Genomic DNA, 22,634 nt, shown 5'->3' with positions numbered 1-22,634 from the left:
CCAAAAAGGCTAAAATGACCAAATAAAGAGTGGACGAAATTCATAGGGCAGTGACAAAATTTATAGTCAGAGATCTCCATCCAAAAAGAGACTGCTAAAAATAAAAACATAAGAGGTTTTTGGACAAAGTTTGTGCTCTCCATTCTTTAAGCACCAGTTTTAGCACCGTTTAAGCACCGGCAGCGTTTCAAAAGTACCGGTTTGGCACCGGCACAAATGTCATAGTAATTTGGGGCTTTTTAAAACTATTTCAATAGAACTGTATATACTGAAGCATACTGTGGTACTGAAGGTTTTCAAATGACTCAATGAATTTATCAAAGCTCTAAGAAGCAGAACTGTAGATTTAAGTTAGTTAGGTCTCTTGGAGGTTTGTTTAAACAACTGCAGAGTCCAAGATTATCAAACAGTCATATGTAAGTTATATGAATGTCACTATCCGGTCGTTAAGTCTGACGTTACTAGCCGTGTCTGGGTCTAAACTCCGCTGCAGGTCCATATATCAAACGATCACTATGGCAGTAGTAAGAGTTGAAAAACTGTCTAAAGTCTTTCATCTTTAATAAAATGATCAGCGTTCTGCTCTACCAGGTGTAACAATTGAGTTTAACATCCAGGCATCCATGAAAACTGAATTTATGACATTTAACGGAGTTAGAAGTTAGCAGGAAGTTAGTTCGCTAGCTTCTATCTAAATACAATATAGCATGTCCTGACTGCGGGGTTTTGGAAACAAATTCAAACGTACAGCTCTGTTATCACTTGCAACATAAATGAAGACAGAAAACTAAACAGCAGTGACGTTTGTAGGGTTACTGAAGTTTGGCTAGCTGGTATATAAAGATGTGCTACGTGACCGCTAGCGACACAGCTATGTTAGCATAATATAAACAAGCTAACTTTTTTCCACTCGATAAAAGTTAACGTGAGTGTTCTCGGTGGTCAGGAACAAATGTAATCGCATGGCAGGATGCTGTAAAAGGACCAAACTTCAGCCAGGAGAACAACTGAGATAATCCATCCACAATACGAGGTTAGTCATTCATATACAGCTGCATGGGCTGGGCTGTAGTTACGTCCTAAGGTTTTAAAAACTGAACTTAAATAAATGATTAGCGGTAATAAAAGCCGAGGGAGGTCAACAGTGATCACTGACTGTTTTAGGAGCTTTTTCGAGATTAAGTAGAAGAAAATACAAAACATTAAACATGTTAACAACACAAAAGCCATATTAAACGCAGACTACTTTAGGCCCGGAAGTAGGATTCGTCACGTCATCAACTTAACGACCGGATTTTGCCAAGGACTGGAATAAGACTCAAACTATCACCCTCAGGAAATTAGTTAGGATGTTCAGAAAATGTTTGTCAGCTACCAACTACCAAACTGCTGTAACACCAGCATCTGCAGTATGTGAATCTTATATTGCATCTGTGTGAGCTAACCACGCCTTATGTTCTAGGCGTGGGTCCTTATCCTTTTCTGAATTAGAGCTTTTGTAACTTGTAATTGGGCACTCCTTTTGTTGTTATCTGTTATAGTTCAGATAACTATGAGTTGTACTCATGCTTCTGACAGTGCCAAGTTGGCTTTTTCACTGGAGTTATTATGCAATTGTGTGCTGAGATGGGCGCAGGCTGTTTTAAAGACCTATACTAAGCTCTCTTATAATGAATTCATTATCAAATTTAGGGTAGTGTTCTGCCTCCAGTTGGCCAAGGTAAGCACATTATAGCAGCTGATTTTTGTTCCAATTTGTCCCAATTGTTTTTGGATACTGGCAGAGGAGATACATTGGGAGGACAAGGTTGTGATAATAACTTTTGTTCTTGGTGTGTGTGATGATCTGAAATGAGAACTGGCCTAAAAGGGTTATATCACAATGTGGTTGAAGTTTTCAGAAAGGATTTGGCTCCTTTTTTTTTCTTTCCATCACCCATATGACTATGCCACAGATCTGCTCCCAGTCCCAGTACTCCCAGTTCTCACTAGTCACCTTTACATCTTGACTAAAACTGAATGCAAGGAATGGAGAAACACATCACTGACTCCCTAGCGCCTGGTATCATTCGACCATCCTCATCTCCCCTTGATGCAGGGTTCTCCTTTATTGGGAAGAATAACAAGACCCACTAAACACTGGACATCAGATAGATGTGCAGATGATGTCGATATTGGGTCCGTCTGTCCATGATCAATTCTGAACATCTATACAATGTTCAAACTAGTTCCATAATTTCAACATCCAACCATAACCCAGCTCTGACGTCACTATGACGCTCAACATTTCCACTTTAGACCGGGTCCTTTTTTTGGATGTCATGTGGATATCTATGACAGATGCAGGTAATTTACATGATTAATAAATGTAACTTATCAACATTGTTGTTATTAACATGATACATATATAATAATATATATGTATTATTAACATGATACATATATATATATATATATATATATATATATAGTCTAACCACTACGCAGCTGGATAGCGTAGTGGTTAGACTACACGCCTTTGGAACAGAGGATCGCAAGTTCGATTCCTGCCTGGGGCGTCTGTATCCAGTAAGGGTCCTAAGGCTAGACCCCCTATGCTAAGCAAGCCTACCGCAGACATGAGCGAGACAGATAAATATGAAGGCATGCCGGCTCGGACGTCGCCCGGATCAACAAGGTCCGCGTCAGGTGTTGAGGAACCAGGGCACCCTGACGAAAAGTGGGCTACTGGAACAAGAAGGCATCGGTGGGCAAGGGACGAAAACAGGGCGTTGTTGGAATGCTACTACGCAAGTAACCCCGGCGGAAGGGGCTACATGAATAGGATGAGGGACCTATGGATTCTTCGATACCCAACATCCACAATGACGGCGAAACAACTAGTAGCTCAGTGTTCCAACATTCGAAAGAAGGGACTGCTCTCACAGCTAGAGATTGACGAGGTACAACACAAATGCTACGGCAAGGAGGAGTCAGGACGCCAGGTCAGGGGGGAGATATCATCACCCCCACCCGAGATTGGGTACATAGCCCCAAGTGCGATAGGAGAAGGATCGTTGAGTGCGAGAGGAACTGACCTGAAAAATAGGATCATGGCCAAGCTTGAAACCTGGATCCCCCGTAGCCGGTTACCAAGATTACGTGAAGTACCCTCAGAAGGTCTGCTAGATGATGTTAATGCAGCACTACGGACAATACCTACAACCACGATTACCGACACTAACAAGCTGATCTACAATACGGCAGCAGTGATCAGTGAGATGCTTGGCTACAAGTTGAACAGCCACAAGGGGCAGTACCCTCCATGGAGAAGGAGGCTAGAGGGCAAGATCAAAGTAGCACGGAGAGAGGTTAGCCAACTAACGGAGTTGCAGAAAGGTGCGACGAATAAGGTGCCTAAGAAATACAGCAAGCTGTCCATACCTGAGGCCTTGGAAACTGCCAAGCAAAGACTCACAGCCTTGGCCAGCCGCTTGAGGAGGTACACCAGAGAGATAGAAGACAGGAGAATAAACCAGCTGTTCTCCACAGAACCAGCAAAGGTGTACTCTCAGTGGCAAGGGAACAATAAGAGAACAGCACCACCAAGGCTGGAGACGGAGCAATACTGGAAGAGCATATGGGAGAAGGATGCAACCCATAACGGCAATGCTCAGTGGCTAGAGGATCTGAGGGCAGACCACAGCGACCTCCCTGAACAGGGTCCAGTAACCATCACAGTGGCAGATATCCAAGAAAGGGTCTCCAGTATGAAGAGTTGGACAGCACCAGGGCCCGACATGGTTCACGCCTACTGGCTGAAGAAGCTAACTGCACTCCACGAGCGTCTGGCAGCACAAATGAACCAGCTGCTAGTTAACGAGAGACACCCGGAATGGCTAACTGAAGGCCGGACGGTCCTGATCCCCAAGGACCCCAAGAAGGGACCGGTCCCCTCCAACTACCGACCAATAACCTGCCTCAGTACTACATGGAAGCTCCTGTCAGGCATCATATCGGCTAAGATGAACAGGCACATGGGTCAATACATGAGCGGGACACAGAAAGGAATTGGCAAGAATACCAGAGGCGCAAAACACCAGCTACTGGTAGACAGAACAATCAGCCGAGACTGCAAGACCAGACTGACCAACCTGTGCACTGCCTGGATTGATTACAAGAAGGCCTATGACTCAATGCCCCACAGCTGGATACTGGAATGCCTAGAATTGTACAAGATCAATGGGACCCTAAGAGCCTTCATCAGGAACTCAATGGGGATGTGGCGTACAACACTAGAGGCCAACTCCAAGCCCATAGCACAAGTCACCATCAAGTGCGGGATCTACCAAGGAGATGCTCTGTCCCCACTGCTGTTCTGCATAGGCCTGAACCCCCTCAGTGAGATCATTAACAAGACTGGCTACGGATACCGACTACGGAACGGAGCAGTTGTCAGCCACCTCCTGTACATGGATGACATCAAGCTGTATGCCAAGAGTGAACGAGACATCGATTCACTGATCCACACTACCAGGCTATACAGCAATGACATTGGAATGTCGTTCGGACTGGAGAAGTGTAGTCGGATGGTAACAAAGAGAGGGAAGGTAGTCAGAACTGAGGGGATTGAACTACCAGAAGGCAACATTGCAGACATAGAGGACAGTTACAAGTACTTGGGGATCCCGCAGGCGAATGGGAACCATGAAGAGGCCGCTAGAAAAGCTGCAACCACCAAGTACCTGCAGAGGGTCAGGCAAGTCCTGAGGAGTCAGCTGAATGGTAAGAACAAGATCCGGGCCATCAACACGTACGCCCTGCCCGTGATCAGGTACCCTGCTGGGGTAATAGGCTGGCCAAAGGAGGAGATAGAAGCCACTGACATAAAGACAAGAAAGCTCCTTACCATGCATGGAGGGTTTCACCCCAAGTCCAGCACCCTGAGGCTGTACGCTAAGCGGAAGGAAGGGGGCCGGGGACTGGTGAGTGTCAGCACCACAGTCCAGGATGAGACAACGAACATCCAAGAATACATTGGGAAGATGGCCCCAACTGACCGAGTGCTCAGTGAATACCTCAGGCAGCAGAAACCCAAGAAAGAGGAGGGAGATGAGGAACCATCATGGAAGGACAGGCCCCTGCACGGTATGTACCACCGGCAGATAGAGGAGGTGGCTGATATCCAGAAATCCTACCAGTGGCTGGACAAAGCTGGACTGAAAGACAGCACAGAGGCACTAATCATGGCAGCACAAGAACAAGCTCTGAGCACAAGATCCATAGAGGCTGGGGTCTATCACACCAGGCAAGACCCCAGGTGCAGGCTGTGTAAAGATGCCCCAGAGACAATCCAGCACATAACAGCAGGGTGTAAGATGCTAGCAGGCAAGGCATACATGGAACGCCATAACCAAGTGGCCGGCATAGTGTACAGGAACATCTGTGCGGAGTATAACCTGGAAGTCCCGAGGTCAAAATGGGAGATGCCCCCAAGGGTGGTGGAGAATGACCGAGCTAAGATCCTGTGGGACTTCCAGATACAGACGGACAAAATGGTGGTGGCTAACCAACCGGACATAGTGGTGGTAGACAAACAGAAGAAGATGGCCGTAGTGATCGATGTAGCGGTTCCGAATGACAGCAATATCAGGAAGAAGGAACACGAGAAGCTGGAGAAATACCAAGGGCTCAGAGAAGAGCTCGAGAGGATGTGGAGGGTGAAGGTAACGGTGGTCCCCGTGGTAATCGGAGCACTAGGTGCGGTGACTCCCAAGATAGGCGAGTGGCTCCAGCAGATCCCGGGAACAACATCGGAGATCTCTGTCCAGAAGAGCGCAGTCCTGGGAACAGCTAAGATACTGCGCAGGACCCTCAAGCTCCCAGGCCTCTGGTAGAGGACCCGAGCTTGAAGGATAAACCGCCCGCAGGGGCGTGCTGGGTGTTTTTTTTTATATATGTGTGTGTGTGTGTAAAGATGCCCCAGAGACAATCCAGCACATAACAGCAGGGTGCAAGATGCTAGCAGGCAAGGCATACATGGAACGCCATAACCAAGTGGCCGGCATAGTGTACAGGAACATCTGTGCCGAGTATAACCTAGAAGTCCCGAGGTCAAAATGGGAGATGCCCCCAAGGGTGGTGGAGAATGACCGAGCTAAGATCCTGTGGGACTTCCAGATACAGACGGACAAAATGGTGGTGGCTAACCAACCGGACATAGTGGTGGTAGACAAACAGAAGAAGACGGCCGTAGTGATCGATGTAGCGGTTCCGAATGACAGCAATATCAGGAAGAAGGAACACGAGAAGCTGGAGAAATACCAAGGGCTCAGAGAAGAGCTCGAGAGGATGTGGAGGGTGAAGGTAACGGTGGTCCCCGTGGTAATCGGAGCACTAGGTGCGGTGACTCCCAAGCTAGGCGAGTGGCTCCAGCAGATCCCGGGAACAACATCGGAGATCTCTGTCCAGAAGAGCGCAGTCCTGGGAACAGCTAAGATACTGCGCAGGACCCTCAAGCTCCCAGGCCTCTGGTAGAGGACCCGAGCTTGAAGGATAAACCGCCCGCAGGGGCGTGCTGGGTGTTTTTTTTTATATATATATATATATATATACAGATTTATTTAAAAAAAATTATTAGGTTTTAGCCTATTGATTTATTCAGTACATGTGGGTTGGATTTTTTTGTTGTCATAATTCAACATTTTACTGTTTTTCTTTAACTGGTTTATTTACTTAACTTCTATGTTTGTAACCAGGTTAAAACTGTCATTCATTAAATTGTTTAAATATGTTGAAATATTAAAAATGTTAAAATACATGTTAATATGTAAATGGTTAAATAATGCCTGATAATGGTTAAAGTATTTAGAAAAGTCTTCAAATTCCTTTTAAATGAAGCACAATGTGTTAAATATGTTTAAATGACCATTTGCATTAAATACGGTCATTTTTACAAGTATCCTGTTTTATCATGAAGAGCTAATGATTGTATGACAAAGTGAGCATGGTTGTGATCGGTAGCTGGGCTGAGAGAAGCTGCAATGGAAAGTACAGTGGGGCAAAAAAGTATTTAGTCAGCCACCGATTGTGCAAGTTCCCCCACTTAAAATGATGACAGAGGTCAGTAATTTGCACCAGAGGTACACTTCAACTGTGAGAGACAGAATGTGAAAAAAAATCCATGAATCCACATGGTAGGATTTGTAAAGAATTTATTCGTAAATTAGGGTGGAAAATAAGTATTTGGTCACCTCAAACAAGGAAAATCTCTGGCTCTCACAGACCTGTAACGTCTTCTGTAAGAAGCTTTTCTGTCCCCCACTCGTTACCTGTATGAATGGCACCTGTTTGAACTCATCATCTGTATAAAAGACACCTGTCCACAGCCTCAAACAGTCAGACTCCAAACTCCGCCATGGCCAAGACCAAAGAGCTTTCGAAGGACACCAGGAAAAGTATTGTAGACCTGCACCAGACTGGGAAGAGTGAATCTACAATAGGCAAGCAGCTTGGTGTGAAAAAATCAACTGTGGGAGCAATCATCAGAAAATGGAAGACATACAAGACCACTGATAATCTCCCTCGATCTGGGGCTCCACGCAAGATCTCATCCCGTGGGGTCAAAATGATCATGAGAACGGTGAGCAAAGATCCCAGAACCACACGGGGGGACCTGGTGAATGACCTGCAGAGAGCTGGGACCAAAGTAACAAAGGTCACCATCAGTAACACACTACAACGGCAGGGAATCAAATCCCGCAGTGCCAGACGTGTTCCGCTGCTGAAGCCAGTGCATGTCCAGGCCCGTCTGAAGTTTGCCAGAGAGCACATGGATGATGCAGCAGAGGATTGGGAGAATGTCATGTGTCAGATGAAACCAAAGTAGAACTTTTTGGTATAAACTCAACTCGTCGTGTTTGGAGGAAGACGAATACTGAGTTGCATCCCAAGAACACCATACCTACTGTGAAGCATGGGGGTGGAAACATCATGCTATGGGGCTGTTTTTCTGCCAAGGGGACAGGACGACTGATCCGTGTTAAGGACAGAATGAATGGGGCCATGTATCGTGAGATTTTGAGCCAAAACCTCCTTCCATCAGTGAGAACTTTGAAGATGAAACGAGGCTGGGACTTCCAACATGACAATGATCCATAACACACCGCCCGGGCAACAAAGGAGTGGCTCCGTAAGAAGCATTTGAAAGTCCTGGAGTGGCCTAGCCAGTCTCCAGACCTCAACCCCATAGAAAAGTTGAAAGTCCGTGTTGCTCGGCGACAGCCCCAAAACATCACTGCTCTCGAGAAGATCTGCATGGAGGAATGGGCCAAAATAGCAGCTACTGTGTGTGCAAACCTGGTAAAGACCTATAGTAAACGTTTGACCTCTGTTATTGCCAACAAAGGTTATGTTACAAAGTATTGAGTTGTATTTTTGTTATTGACCAAATACTTATTTTCCACCCTGATTTACGAATAAATTCTTTACAAATCCTACCATGTGGATTCATGGATTTTTTTTTCACATTCTGTCTCTCACAGTTGAAGTGTACCTCTGGTGCAAATTACTGACCTCTGTCATCATTTTAAGTGGGGGAACTTGCACAATCGGTGGCTGACTAAATACTTTTTTGCCCCACTGTATGTGAAGTTTGTGCAAATTTGTGCGGACTATATGCTCAACAGTCTTTGTCAAAAAACTCCTTTTGCAAACTGCCTGTGAGCCGGGGACATTTTTTCTCTAAATCCACTGTGCATGTTTACTTTTGTTTAAGTGTCAAGAGCCTGAGCTGTTTTGGAGATGTCCACTGATCACTTTGGATTCCTTCACACATAACTGTTTCCCATGTTTCCAAAGGGTGGAGAACATGTTTTCTGTACCAGTTATTTTCCTGTAGGTTTTTGGCTCAACAGCTAGTTTGAACTGGAAATACATTTCACCTTTGTATGTGTCTCTAGTTATCAAAAGATGTCTACACTGACCACATTTGGGCTACAAATAGCCCACACTAGTAATTCAGTAGATGTTTAAAAAGAGACGTTACTTGGTGTTACAAAACAACTCTTTCAGTGGGCCAAATTGGACGTTCGAAAGTGACATATTAAAGATGTCACTCCACTCATTTTACGTAGTGGGGATGCTATGGCCGTGTATCACCTTCCAAAGTCATAATGATAAAACCATCAAAACAAATATCCATTATCACTATTATCATTTTGAACTTTTGTAGGGAGCCACCATCTTTCCTAAACTTGACCTAAAAAATGCTTACCACTTTGCTTGCATTGAGGAGAGAGATGATTACAGAACTGAGACGTTTTGAAAGTCATATCATGCCATTTGGTCTCAGTAATGCTCCCGCTGTTTATCAGGTCCTTGTTAATAATGTACAATTCATGACTACCTGAATTGTTGTGTTTTTGTTTGTCTGGATGATCTCCTCATTTTTTCCAGCAAACTGTCTGAACATGAACCTCAAATCCATCAAGTGTTGCAGTGTTTGCTGGAAAGTAAGCTTTATGTCAACCGTGAGAATTGCAAATTCCGTGTTACAGTTTCTTTCCATTGTTGTGAAAGAGCAGATCAAAGCTGACCCTGCAGACTTTCAAGCTGTTTTGGACTGACCCATTCTACAACTTGTAAACATCTCCTGGGGTTTGACACTGGTTTACCTCAAACCTGCTCATTCTGTTGCCCTCTCCAAATTCCCTTCTGCCCCAGAAACAGCTCAGCTCTTAGTGGACCATGTCTTCTGTCTTCATGTGATGCCTCTGGACATTGCCTCCAACTGTGAGCCACGGTTTACATCATGAGTTTGGAAGGAGTTCTGCTCTATTCTAGGTGCCCAGGCAAGCCTCTCTTCTGGTTCTCACCCACAGACTAACCGATAAATCAAAAGGCCAAATCAGGAGTTGGAAGCAGCTCTCAGTCGTGTTGCTTCTTTAAACCAGTCCACCTAGAGCACATAACATACCTGGTAGAATACGTCCATAACTCCATAATATCCCCGGCAACTGGTCTCTCATTTGAGGCATCCCTTGGTTGTCAGCCACCACTGTTTACCACCACAGAACATGAGGTTTTGTTCTGTCTGTTCAACATCATTTTCGTCATTATCACAGCAACCCACGCTGCACTGTTATGGACGAAGGAGCAAAACAAACAACTGGTGGACTGTTGTTGCACTCCTGATCCAAACTACCTGCCCAGTCAAAAGGTTTGGCTTTCTACTAAGCACATATCTCTTAAGACCGACTCCAAGAAACTCACTCCTGGTTACTTCTTTTGAAAGAGAAGCTCAAAAGGATCAATGTCTACTTGTTTAAGGTTACCTCTCAACATGAAGATATAATATAATCCATGTATCTCAACTAAAACCCAGTTTCTCCAGTCTCAAGGCAAGAAACCAACCAATTTAAATAAACTACCAATTTTGGTTAAAGGGTTAAATGGTTAAATATTCATCCAGAATTATATCAGAAGCTTGCTGGCTCTCACAAACGTCTGGTCAAGGTACGACTTGCTAAATGAAATTAAATCAAATATTGGGGGAGGTATGTGTATATAATTTTGACCGTGCGCATTAGAGAAAATAAAAAATAAATTCAAACTTGTGCACCCAGTTCTTGTTTGTCAACGTCAAACATTCCATCCCATAAAAAGAACAGTTCAATAAAATCATTAAAAGCATCAGAGTTCATGCCCATGATGAGTTTATGTGAACATCTGACCACAACTACGTGTGTCAGAATTGACAGCACAAATCAGTCAGTCTTGACAGGAGAAGGGAAAGAATGTGTGAAAATTTACCTCATCAAAGTGTCGGAGGTAATATGCAACAATGTAAGACAGAAGACTTTTCATGCCGTCCTGTATGCGGAAAGAACACACATAAATTTAGAGGAGTGAAGATGGCAATCAAACAGCATCATTATACAATTTTCCATTAATGCACTGGTCATAACTACATGGCTATAGAAAGAGTGAGCAGGAAAAAAAAGACACAACAGAAACAGAAATATACCAATATACCAAGACCAAGAAATATACAAAGTCTGTCCTAAAAGTCTGCTGAAGTTCTCATTATCATGATTAACTCCTGTCAATATTTGTATATAAACTGTTTGCACCAGTTATAAAACACAGCTGCCTTATACTTCATGTAAGAAAGATCCAGAAAGTCCCTCACTGGGGACTTTAAATTGGCTTTTAACATTTTAATCTCAAATATCTACAAATATCAGTTGTAGATATTTCAAAAACATCACGACTCAAAGGTCCAATTTTATGCTTGCCCCTCTTTCAAGCTATTGTATCCAATACGACCCTCATCTGTACAACAGGACTGTTAAAGAAAAAATCTTCTCTATTAGTAACTGTGTCATGTAAGAGAACACCCCAAAATTGAAACAGGCTTACTAATTCCTTTTCAATTTTGATCCAGCTTAATTTAGAATAATATCCTCTACCATGTTTAGACCCATTCCTCTTGACCTGTGGGAGTATTTCTACAGGCAACATCACTGAGACATAGTTGAACTACCATTTTAATCACAGTAATTTTTTCCACAAAATAAAATTCCATTTTTAATTAATAATCTAGATTTATTATTTATTTGAGTAGGTTTTATACTTGAGGTACTAATTTTTCCAAACCCGGGTTTAAAAGAATCCCTAAATATTTCAAAGCTGAAGATAACCAGTTGAAACTTAATAGAGCAACATTTTTACAGGAGCTGATATAGGCATGCATTTAGATTTGCGCCAGTTATTTTACAGTTAAGATCCTAAATGCATTCAATCGAAGGCAACAAAAGGATCCCAGTGCAGGATTTAGGAGATGAAATGTAAAGTCAAAGGGTATATTTATTAAAGAACTCCTCATCAAAGAAATTGCAAAACAAAGGTGTCAGCTGAGCTGAACAATTCAAGATTACACGGCTCAATGAATATTAACTTTTATTCAGTAAGTTGTAGTTTATTACCTCATAATGGACTACACACATAACATTAGAGTAAGCTTCTATTAAACTGCATTGCTGAATACTGTGAATATATTACATTTAAAAGGCATGGATGCAATCTACAGGACCAAGACTCTTTATTTTAGGATACAGGGACAAAATTATACTTTGTTTTCAGCATTCTGGTTACTTACACTGCTTTTTACATCTTTAAGTTTGGGCAGGATGTCAAGGCTGAAACCATCAGCTTGGCCTCTGGTTCGATTGCCACCATTCATGAAGTTACCAAAGGCCAGAATCAGACCTAGAATCTTCTTCACTGTTTCACTGTCCTGTATTACCTGTAAAACGAGATCAAACAGACAGAAAGAAGAAATCATGTGACTGTACTGATTATACATTAGGTAGAATTATTACTTTTCACAATTTTGAAAGCATTTTTTCAACAAGAAACACTTTTCAGGCTTTTACGCTGCACTGCTTTTTTTATACGCGCAAAGTTGTTCTGTTTAAGTTTCCTCATTTCTGACTTTATGCTAATAATGAAAACACCTTTTCATGAATGTGTATTATTCATTATCCTGAAACAAATGATTCATAACCAGATCTAATAGCCCTGTTCTTAAACTATATAAATCTATGGGTATATACATGGACTTGGAGCATGTTTGTCCAAACTTCAAAGATTTGGACATACATGCATACATGGGTATGCAGTTATTGTGTTTTGCTCTTCACAGTTTGACTCACCTTGCATACCCTCTGCAGTGTGTCCAGTTTTCTTGTGATAGATGACATGCACTCACAAAAGCTGGACTGGAAAAGGATGCAGAAAACTCTGCTGTTGAAATTTGGGATCAAGGTGAGCTGGTAGAGAAATCTTTAATGCAGAAGAAGCAGAAAGAGCATAGCATTAGGGGTAGTTTTTCGTGATCGATTTATCGATTTAAATTGATTCTGGCTTGAATAACGTGATATCGATTCATTAAAATCCTGAATCAATTTTTAAATATAAATTTATTTTGCCAGAAACAGCAAAATCTCAGGTTAAACCTTGCAAAATTTCTACAACCACCAAACAGCTAAAACAGTATATAAGAGCAGGTACACAGATTCTGCACAAAGAGGTAAACACAAAACACGGACCCGAAGCATCCGAATCAGACAGCATGTACACGGACACGCCGTTGGGGCTGAAAGCCGACAGCTCACTGATTTTGAAGCGTCGGCGGGCGCTTTGTGTTTACGTCCTTTTTGTGCTAGATTCTGAAGCTGCAGGTTTTATCTCTCTCCAAACAATATTGACTTAACCAGCAGCCAAAGACAATCCAAACTACGCTTCACATTTCGCTTCACATAAACATCGTCACGAATTTCCTCTTACTTTTGCTGCTTTGCTTCCACCACGATAAAATCACAGGAATTTCCCATTTAAAAATCTCTGTTTTTTGCATTATCCGCTTACTTATTATCCACCAGCCGCTGTTTTTTTTTTAACTTACTTCCGACAAGAAAGCCTCAATTCTGCTGTTCAATACTGAACAAATGTAAACAAATTATGCAAAATGCTTAGCTGTGTCTCTAATCAAACCTCTGTAACTTTGCTCTGCTTCACTTCGTTTTTGACTGCACAATATTTTTAAGGTCATCTGCTATAAAAACCCAGACCAGGAAAGTCGCCTTCATATTTTTTCTGTGTTTTATCCTCAGTTACTTTGACACAAAGGCCTCTGCTGTGATGCTCACACCTTTGATAAAGTCTCACAAGTGTCAGCTTTCTTTTTATAGATATAAAAATATCGCTATGTACTGATAAGTGATCAGAATTATAATATTTCTGACTGTCTGAGCCAAATTTTCCCTGATTCAAATCAAATCGAACCGAATCGTGGATCGAATCGATTCGGGACCTTGTGAATCGGAATTGAATCGATTCTAGAAATCAGCGATGATACCCAGGCCTACATAGCATTTACAGTACCTATATAATTACTTGTAAACTTGGTACAACCCTGCCCTTATATACTAACAAGTGAGAATATTTAATATTTACTGTAATTTGTCTAAGAATCTTGTGTTTGAGATGCGTATCAGTGTTTTAGTTTTGCAGGTAAAGCAGAGGATTCAGTGCTGAACTTTGGAAGTCTTGTGTATCCTGCCCCGTTTCAGATTATCTGGCTGGCATTTAAGGATTCAGCAAATAATAACAATAATATCTATCAATTCAATTCAATTCCACACATTCTCTTTCACTTATCCTTAACCGGGTTGCGGGGGGGCTGGAGCCTATCAGAGCTGTCACAGAGCGAGAGGTGGAGTGCAGGTCATCAGTTTATCACAGGGATAACACATAGAGACAGACAATCACTCACATTCACACCTATGGGCAATTTAGAATCACCAGTTCGCCAGTCCAGATTAATATATTACTCCTAACTACAGTTTTTAAAACTCTGCAACTTCCATTCTAACCAACATGGCATTGTCCCTGAGAGGCAAGGGACAGGACCCAAACAGGATCACAATAAAGATAAAGGCGAGAACTTTGCTAGACCCGCCCCGGCCCAGTTACCAGCCGTCAGCTACATAGAAAAGGATCCTGGTGTTATTTGTCTCTCAGAAACAGTTCATAACTTCCCTCCAACTTATTCATGTCACCTAAAAGGTAAACCTGTTTCTAGTGATGTGACGTTCTGTATCGAGGCTTCGAAGCTTGTGTCGAGTAATTGAGGGGGCGTTTCCGCGATGCGCGTATCGAGGCTTGCTTCATTTATGGGAGGAGCTGAAAATGATGACGTGCGAAGCCTCGCTGCCCGGCTGTACCACGTGACTGGTTCATGAAGTGGTTCGAACTTTGCCGCGAGCTATGACAGCGATATAAACCCCTCAGACTTCATTCAAAATGTGGGTGTTTGATGGAGAGTTGTTAGTGAGAGTTTGGAGACAGTTTGGAGGTTTATGAGAGTGAGGAGAGAAAGTCAGGAGAGAATGGAGCCAGCTAAGAAGAGGAGGATGTCCTCCCCTGTGTGGGAACATTGTGATTTTATTCCTCCCAACAAGGTATGTACATTTCTACAGAAGATGTATTTTCATAATACTGATGCTGCAATAAAACTTATGTTAAGCTGTCTCTACTTTTGTACAAGGTGAAGTGTTTGCTATGTGCCAGGGAGCTGGGATATAACAACAACATCCATGCTTAGGCACTACAGAGCTTTGCATGAGAATAAGGGGAACACCGATTGTGGAGCAAGACCAGGTGAGCCATCAAATGCCATGATAATATAGCATGCTGTAATGTTACTAAATGATATAACAATATTATACAACTGTTATAAGTTACGTGTGTGATATTTATATCTGTGCTTTGTCTTTATTGTCTTTCCTCAGGAGAACAATCTCAAATAGATGAAGACCTGGTTACCATGGTGATTGAGGACTCCCAGCCATTTAGCATTGTGGAGGACAAAGGATTCAAAAGATTTGTTAAATCATTAAATCTTAGCTATGTTCTCCCCACTAAAGGTTATAAAAGCAGTGAAAATTTAGTTTTTACAGAATAAAATGTGAACAGGCAGGACTGTGTAGCTGTCCATACCTCAATGTTACAAAAGCACAACCACTGTCCACACATTACCTCACAGTAAATGATCGTTTCCATTTTAAGCATTTCCAAATGATCATTTTCCATACTGCCAGTATAAATATACACAGTATACTGCATCACTGCAATATAGATGCTTTACACACTCCTTTTGTTGTTGACATTTACAGGCTGTGTGCAAAAGGCCACACTCTTCAAATTCATGCCAATTAATATTTTTACATCCAGTAGGTGTCCTACTAGAGTAAATGAAGCTTCAAGAAGCTTTGCGCTGGGATGAACCAATTGGATGAAAAGCTTCAGTGCTTCATGAAGCTTCATCTGCCCATCACTACCTGTTTCTCCATCACCTGTTCAGCTCTGATGATTCAGTAACCAAACCGACATCATGACCAGCAGCTTTACAGCTGTGGCTCCAGCAAACATCAGCTGATACTAGAAACTAATATTAAATAAATTCTAACAACAGCTGATCAAGCTTAAACATGCTGCTGTTGTTTAGCGCGACATCTGGCGCAAAGTGGGCGATAAACAAACAAGAGAGAAAAGCCGATCAGCTGACCTTTGATCAGTTTCATTATTAAAGTAGCAACAGGAGAGGGAGAGAATGAGAGGAGAAGAAGAGGCCGCTGTGCAGCAGAATAACTCCACCTCTGTGTCTTTTTCCATCCTAGCTGAAGTCCGGGACAAACTGCGTCCCTTCTCAGCTCAACACGAAACGCGTAATAATTTCTCTGAATGCGGGACGATTCTGTCTTTTTACAGGACGGTAGGCAACTCTACTAACTAACCTTATGAATAAAATAACGTTCACTATCAGTAACACCGTAGCACCCACCCAGCTGTATAGAAACTGCTAGCAATAACATATAACATGCTAGCTAGTACGCAGTACGAGTTATTGTAACTGACTGTAAAAAGTCAGCACAACGAAAATAAACTCCACCTAAACTTGGTTTATATCTGACCCAGATAGACTGCAGGTCAGAACTTCTTACCTGAAGTTCAGTTCACCTGACAGTCAGACCGACGGCTGCCTCCCCTCTCCCTGATCCACCTGCCGGCCTCCACCACTTGCTAATGTTACTGAATCTGTGGAAGCTCCGCGATGCCACCACCAAACAACTGAGTTATTTTTACACACCGGCCAGCATCTGGCCAATCCACCACCTTTCATTGTTTATACCGGTAAATGCCCGGTATGCCCGATGGCTAGTCCAGCTATGGTTGTGCCATCAGTTAACCCTGCCTAGGGTTGCCGACCCCTGATTTAAGTAAACTGATAACAAATTCAAGTTCAACACTTGTAATCAGCGCTAGATGTTTTTAACCTAATCGTGAAGTAATGGTTGAATACTCGTCACCTTATCATTCAAACTTTCCAAACTCTTTTGGGACTCTCTGTTAGGATGCCTGGGTCGTTGACCCAGGGTTTTTGAGTTTATTATATTATTTATAATTTCTAGTCTTTGGGTTTTTGTTAGAGTTCTGTCTTATGGTTTGTCTCTGTGTAATCCTTAGTTGCTGTCTCCCCTGTCCACTATATCCCCGTGTCCAGTCAGTGTCTGTGTCTGCCCTGGTCCCACATCTCTGTTCCCTCTGTTCCCCAGTGCGTGTGAGTCTGTGTCTTTAGTTCAGTCTGTGTCATGTTTCCTGTTTTATTTTGAAGGTCCTTGTCTGATGTTAATGTATCTGGTTTCGCTTCCCCTTGTCTGGTTAGGCCTGATTTGCCCAGCTGTGTTTCCCTCCTGTTGTCCATTCCCTGATTGCTCCCTCTGTGTATTTAAGCCCTGTGTTTCAGTTTGTCATTGTCGTGATCTACTCTTATCTACCCTCATGTATGCTGTGTGTTTTGTTTTTGTCCTGCCTGCATTAATGTTTGTTACTTTGAGTTCACGTCTGTCTCCGGAGTCTGCACTTTGGGTCCTTTTCCTGCCTGCACACAGCCGTCACATAACACTCTCAGAATGGAGGACTATACACAAAAATGACCTTAATTCCCAATCAGTTAAAAAGATGTTTTTTTTGCTAAATCCCATAAATTAATGTTTAAAGCACTTCAATCAGTGTTCAGTATCTGATTTAAAATCAACTGTGGGAGTATACATGGTAAATGGACTGGTTTTTATGTAACGCTTTTCTACTGTATCTGAGTACTCAAAGCGCTTTTACACAACTTGCCATATTCACCCATTCACACAAGCACTTTTTTATGTGCTTTCTATGTAACATTCACACACACTCACAGTGGATTAATCGGAGAGTAACTTAGTTAGTATCTTGCCAAAGGATATTTGGCATACAGACTGGAGCAGATAGGATTTGAACCACCAACCTTGCCATTAGTAGATGACCTGCTCTGATGAAAAAAAGTCTGCCTTCACCATAATTCTTCCTGAGTCAGTGAGATTGTAACTCATGAAATAAACCTGCTCATTATCGTGGAAGTGTTAGAGTAATCACTCACTGTTCTGGTTTGTCCAGGGGCTTGGCATTCTCTTTGTCTTTAGTGGACTTTATGTGCTTTTCGATCTTGTCCAATTCTTCCTGTTGTGCTCTCTGTGGGAGAGACACAAGAGATCTGGCTCCATGTCTTCTATAATTTATATAGAAAATAAAACTAAGGCAACATCTGAGCAGATCTAAAACAAACAAAAAAGGATGTATGACTAGAGTCTAGACTCTTTTGAAAAAAAGTTTGATACTCAGTGAACTCTTCTGGCATAATAATAATAAAATGTGAATGACATGCATGAAGGCACTCAGTTTAAACTTATACACCCTGTTTTAACTCATAGACATCTTTTCTGCTGACTGTTGAACTGGTAGCAGGAAATACACATCTGCAGTCTTTTTCTATTTGTTTGGTTAGTTTTAAGCACAGACACACATAAATATCAGGTTAACATTATTTGGGGTATATATGTAATATCAATCGATTTGACATACCAAATAAACATTTTTTTCACAGCTTATCTGTTGGATGTTAACAGTTATTTTAGAGCCTGTCCATCCACTTTGACTTACATCTGACTCTGCATCACCTCACTACCGCTCTCGTTTTATCATGACTGGGACATCTAGTAACATTAATGATTATGATCGGAACAAAAGTAGAATAATAAACTGCCCTTCAATGGGATTAGATTATCTGAAAGATTTGACAAGCAGTAATGTAAATATAACATTAAGGTGTGTCCCAGAACAGTGAACTACCTGGTGTATTTGACAATATGTTGGAAAAATCTGTCCCAAATACACAGTCTTCCTTGACAGGTAGTGTTCATCATTGCAGACCTGGTCTGGTTTAATTGCTGCATTACTAGACAAGAAATCAACATTCAGCCTTTTGTAGACATTGGACCAATAAGGATTTAAGGGCCTCAGATCTCTAGAAGCAAACAATAAAAACTGAGTGTGAAGCTCACATTTTCATACAGGGCCTGCAGGGTCTCCAGGTCAACTACAGTGTTGTCCAAGTTCAGGATGGCTAGGAGACAAAGAGCAATTGGTTACTGATCACCAGTGTTGGGGAGTAACGGAATACATGTACCGCCTTTACGTATTTAAAATACAAAATATGAGTTACTGTATTCCGTTACAGTTACCGTTTTAAAAGGTGGTATTCAGAATACAGTTACTTTGTTGAAATGAATGGATTACACGGTGGTATTTTCCTGTTTCATAAGACTATGAACTCCATATTTTTGAATTTCCACGCCGGTGGAAACCCAAACAAAACACGCATTAAGAGGCTCTAATGACTGTGTCTCAATCTCGCAGCCCATGTCACCTCTACTTGTGGCTCGCATAATGATGTGAAGAAATATTTTTAAAAATTCATCCATCCATCCATCCATCCATTCGCTTATCCTTTTCAGGGTCGCGGGGGGCGCTGGAGCCTATCCCAGCTGTCATAGGGCGAAAGGCAGGGTACACCCTGGACAGGTCGCCAGTCTGTCGCAGGGCCAACACACAGGGACAGACAACCATTCACACTCACTCGCACATTCACACCTAGTGGCAATTTGGATTATCCAATTAACCTATCCCCACAAGCTGCATGTCTTTGGACGGTGGGAGGAAGCCGGAGTACCCGGAGGGAACCCACGCAAACACGGGGAGAACATGCAAACTCCACACAGAAAGACCCCGGCCTGATGGTGGAATTGAACTCAGGACCTGCTTGCTGTGCGGCAACAGTGCTAACCACCGTGCCACCGTGCTGCTATCTTTAAAAATTATTCACAAAAATTATTTAATATGAAGGCAATAGGCAGAGTGTTACAGGCATAGCCCTAAAGGATGTAGCCTCATGGGTAGTGTAGTCCATGCTGCAGGGAGAATGGCCTGCCATACCCGTTATGTGTCTGTGAGCGTGAGGGAGGGAGAAAAAGGAGAGTCAAAAAGTACGAGTTGTCACCGAGCAGAAACGGGAGATGGAAGCATGTATATATATATATATATATATATACATACATACATACACAAAGTTGACCCAGACAACAAAGTAAAGCTAGTTTTCAGCTATGAGCCTGACATGGAGGTCCCTTTACTACAGTTTGGAGCCGCGGACCTGTTTTATATACGCGTGGAAGAGTTTTCTATACGAGATCGCTGCAAAAAGTGCAGCCTTACCTAATGTCCACCTACTGTTGCTCATTTTATATTAAGATTTAAAAATCTAGTCGGTATTGGTATGGCGAGTAACCTTCAGTAATAGTAATAAATCACACAGCAATAGTACATTCATGTAATTGTAAAAAGCATGATAATATATTAAGAAATCCAAAGTATTCAGAATATGTTACTCTCATTGAGTAACTTAACAGAATATGTTACAAAATACATTTTGGGGCATGTATTCTGTAATCTGTAGTGGAATACATTTTAAAAGTAACCTTCCCAACACTGCTGATCACTCCATTCAAAACTTGACAAGTTGAGGAAAAAACTCAAACTCCCAAGAACTTAAATAATGCCCAGGAAATTTTTAAACAACTAATTATTAACTAAAGATGTATTTCCTGCATTTTCAAAATTCACATTTACAAATGTGGCCATTTCACTATTAAACATATTTACTTAGGGATCAATAAAGTATGCTGATTCTGATTATCATTATTGTGCATGAAATAAATTAACAAATGGCATGAACATTTTTACTACCAAGTACAAGTTTTAGAGAAGCTTGCACCTTTGTGTGACTGTTTTCTGAGAGAGAAAAGTAAAGTAGGCTCTTTTTACCTTACAATATAAAGTGCCTTGAAGCAACTGTTGTTGTGAAATGAACTGAATTAAACCAGATGCTTCTGAACTCATTTGAAAAACCACCTGCTGTATTTGACATAGATTGCCATGTTTGAAAAAAACAACAACAAAAAACTAGCAACTAAATTGAAGCACGTTGAGCCTAAGAAGCAAAAAGGCTAAAAGAAAACTGTTCCTGCTACCTGATGCCTGGAAAGGTTATCTGGAAAATCATTTAAAACCTGCATACCACACTAAAAAAATTTTCTAGATTGTTTTCTAAATCTAAATTGTTATAGGAATTAGACAGTAAATGAACCCAATATACAATGGCTAATTGCATTATTTGAATTAACACTGCCCAATCAACTGTGGAACTCACCATGGTGGATATCTTTCATGTCAAGGTGCAGAGATGACATGAGGATTCCTACAGCCTGAGAACGCTTATTGTTTAGGAGCTTAACAACCTAAAACAAAAATAAAACAGGAAAATCAGACAGGTTAGATGCTTTCATAGGAAGTGGAGTGTAACGTAATGTACTATATCTATACTATATAATCTAAGAATAAATTGAAAGAATTATTAAAAGCTCCAGAAGAGAAGGCGTTTGGAAAGGGAGGGGGATGAGTGTGTATGAGTGTGTATGAGTGTATGTGTATGCATGTGTGTGTCCTGAGTTTAGGTGAGAGAGTGTCCTTCGCCCTGCCAGGCTAAGTAAACAGTCTTCCAGCCAACCCAGGTGGCCTTGCATAGGGGAGGAACAGTCTAAACACCGTCTGTTCTCAGGGTGACAATTTGTTTTGTTTGCCTTGAGACCACAGCTGGCGCCGATATACAGGGTGGGCCATTGCTATGGATACACCGTAATAAAATGGGAATGGTAGGTGATATTAAAGTCCTGTTTGTGGCACATTAGTATATGTGAGGGGGCAAACTCCTCAAGATGGGTGGTGACCATGGTGGCCATTTAGAAGTCGGCCATCTTGGATACAACTTTTGTTTCGTTAATAGGAAGAGGGCCATGTGACACATCAAACTTATTGGTAATGTCACAAGAAAAACAATGGTGTGCTTGGTTTCAACGTAACTTTATTCTTTCATGACTTATTTACAAGTTTCTGACCACTTATAAAATGTGTTCAATGTGCTGCCCATTGTGTTGGATTGTCAATGCAACCCTCTTCTCCCACTCTTCACACACTGATAGCAACACCGCAGGAGAAATGCCAGCACAGGCATCCAGTATCCGTAGTTTCAGGTGCTGCACATCTCGTATCTTCACACCATAGACAATTGCCTTCAGATGACCCCAAAGATAAAAGTCTAAGGGGGTCAGATCGGGAGACCTTAGGGGCCATTCAACTGGCCCACGACGACCAATCCACTTTCCAGGAAACTGTTCATCTAGGAATGCTCGGACCTGGCACCCATAATGTGGTGGTGCACCATCTTGCTGGAAAAACTCAGGGAACGTGCCAGCTTCAGCGCATAAAGAGGGAAACACATCATCATGTAGCAATTTCAAATATCCAGTGGCCTTGAGGTTCCCATTGATGAAGAATGGACCCACTATCGTTGTACCCCATAAACAGTTTTGGAGGGATCCATTTAATGTGGGTTAGTGTCAGACCAATAGCGGTGGTTTTGGTTGTTAACGTCACCATTCACATAAAAGTTTGTCTCATCACTGAACAAAATCTTCTGCCTGAACTGAGGGTCCTGTTCCAATTTTTGTTTTGCCATTCTGCAAATTCTGTGCACCGATCTGGGTCATCCTCGTTGAGATGCTGCAGTAGCTGGAGTTTGTAAGGGTGCCATTTGTGAGTAGCTA

General features: G+C 42.1%; 1 protein-coding gene and 1 long non-coding RNA gene across 3 annotated transcripts in view; one reads left to right on the top strand and one right to left on the bottom strand.

The window, feature by feature from the left end:
* fmn2b (formin 2b) overlaps positions 1-22,634 on the bottom strand; it is a 65,316-nt gene that overhangs the window by 22,712 nt on the left and 19,970 nt on the right. For both annotated transcript variants that reach the window (XM_085465419.1, XM_085465418.1), the window contains exons 8-13: positions 21,182-21,269; positions 18,978-19,039; positions 18,017-18,108; positions 12,696-12,825; positions 12,140-12,286; positions 10,792-10,851 (exon numbers count right to left, since the gene is read on the bottom strand). In XM_085465419.1, coding sequence (XP_085321545.1) covers positions 10,792-10,851; positions 12,140-12,286; positions 12,696-12,825; positions 18,017-18,108; positions 18,978-19,039; positions 21,182-21,269 — 579 coding nt within the window. The remainder of the gene's footprint in view (positions 1-10,791; positions 10,852-12,139; positions 12,287-12,695; positions 12,826-18,016; positions 18,109-18,977; positions 19,040-21,181; positions 21,270-22,634) is intronic.
* Positions 13,941-15,548, top strand: LOC146702515 (uncharacterized). Its single transcript, XR_014922069.1, has 3 exons — positions 13,941-15,005; positions 15,092-15,204; positions 15,336-15,548. It is a non-coding gene; the product is annotated as an uncharacterized LOC146702515 (long non-coding RNA).

Source organism: Copadichromis virginalis, linkage group LG8, assembly GCF_057382275.1.
Source record: "Copadichromis virginalis isolate Kocher_CV1m ecotype Utaka linkage group LG8, C_Virginalis_male_GT1.1, whole genome shotgun sequence".
NCBI classification, from domain to species: domain Eukaryota; kingdom Metazoa; phylum Chordata; class Actinopteri; order Cichliformes; family Cichlidae; genus Copadichromis; species Copadichromis virginalis.
The sequence above is the reverse complement of the archived record's forward strand: the minus strand, read 5'-3'. Positions and strand labels throughout refer to the sequence as shown.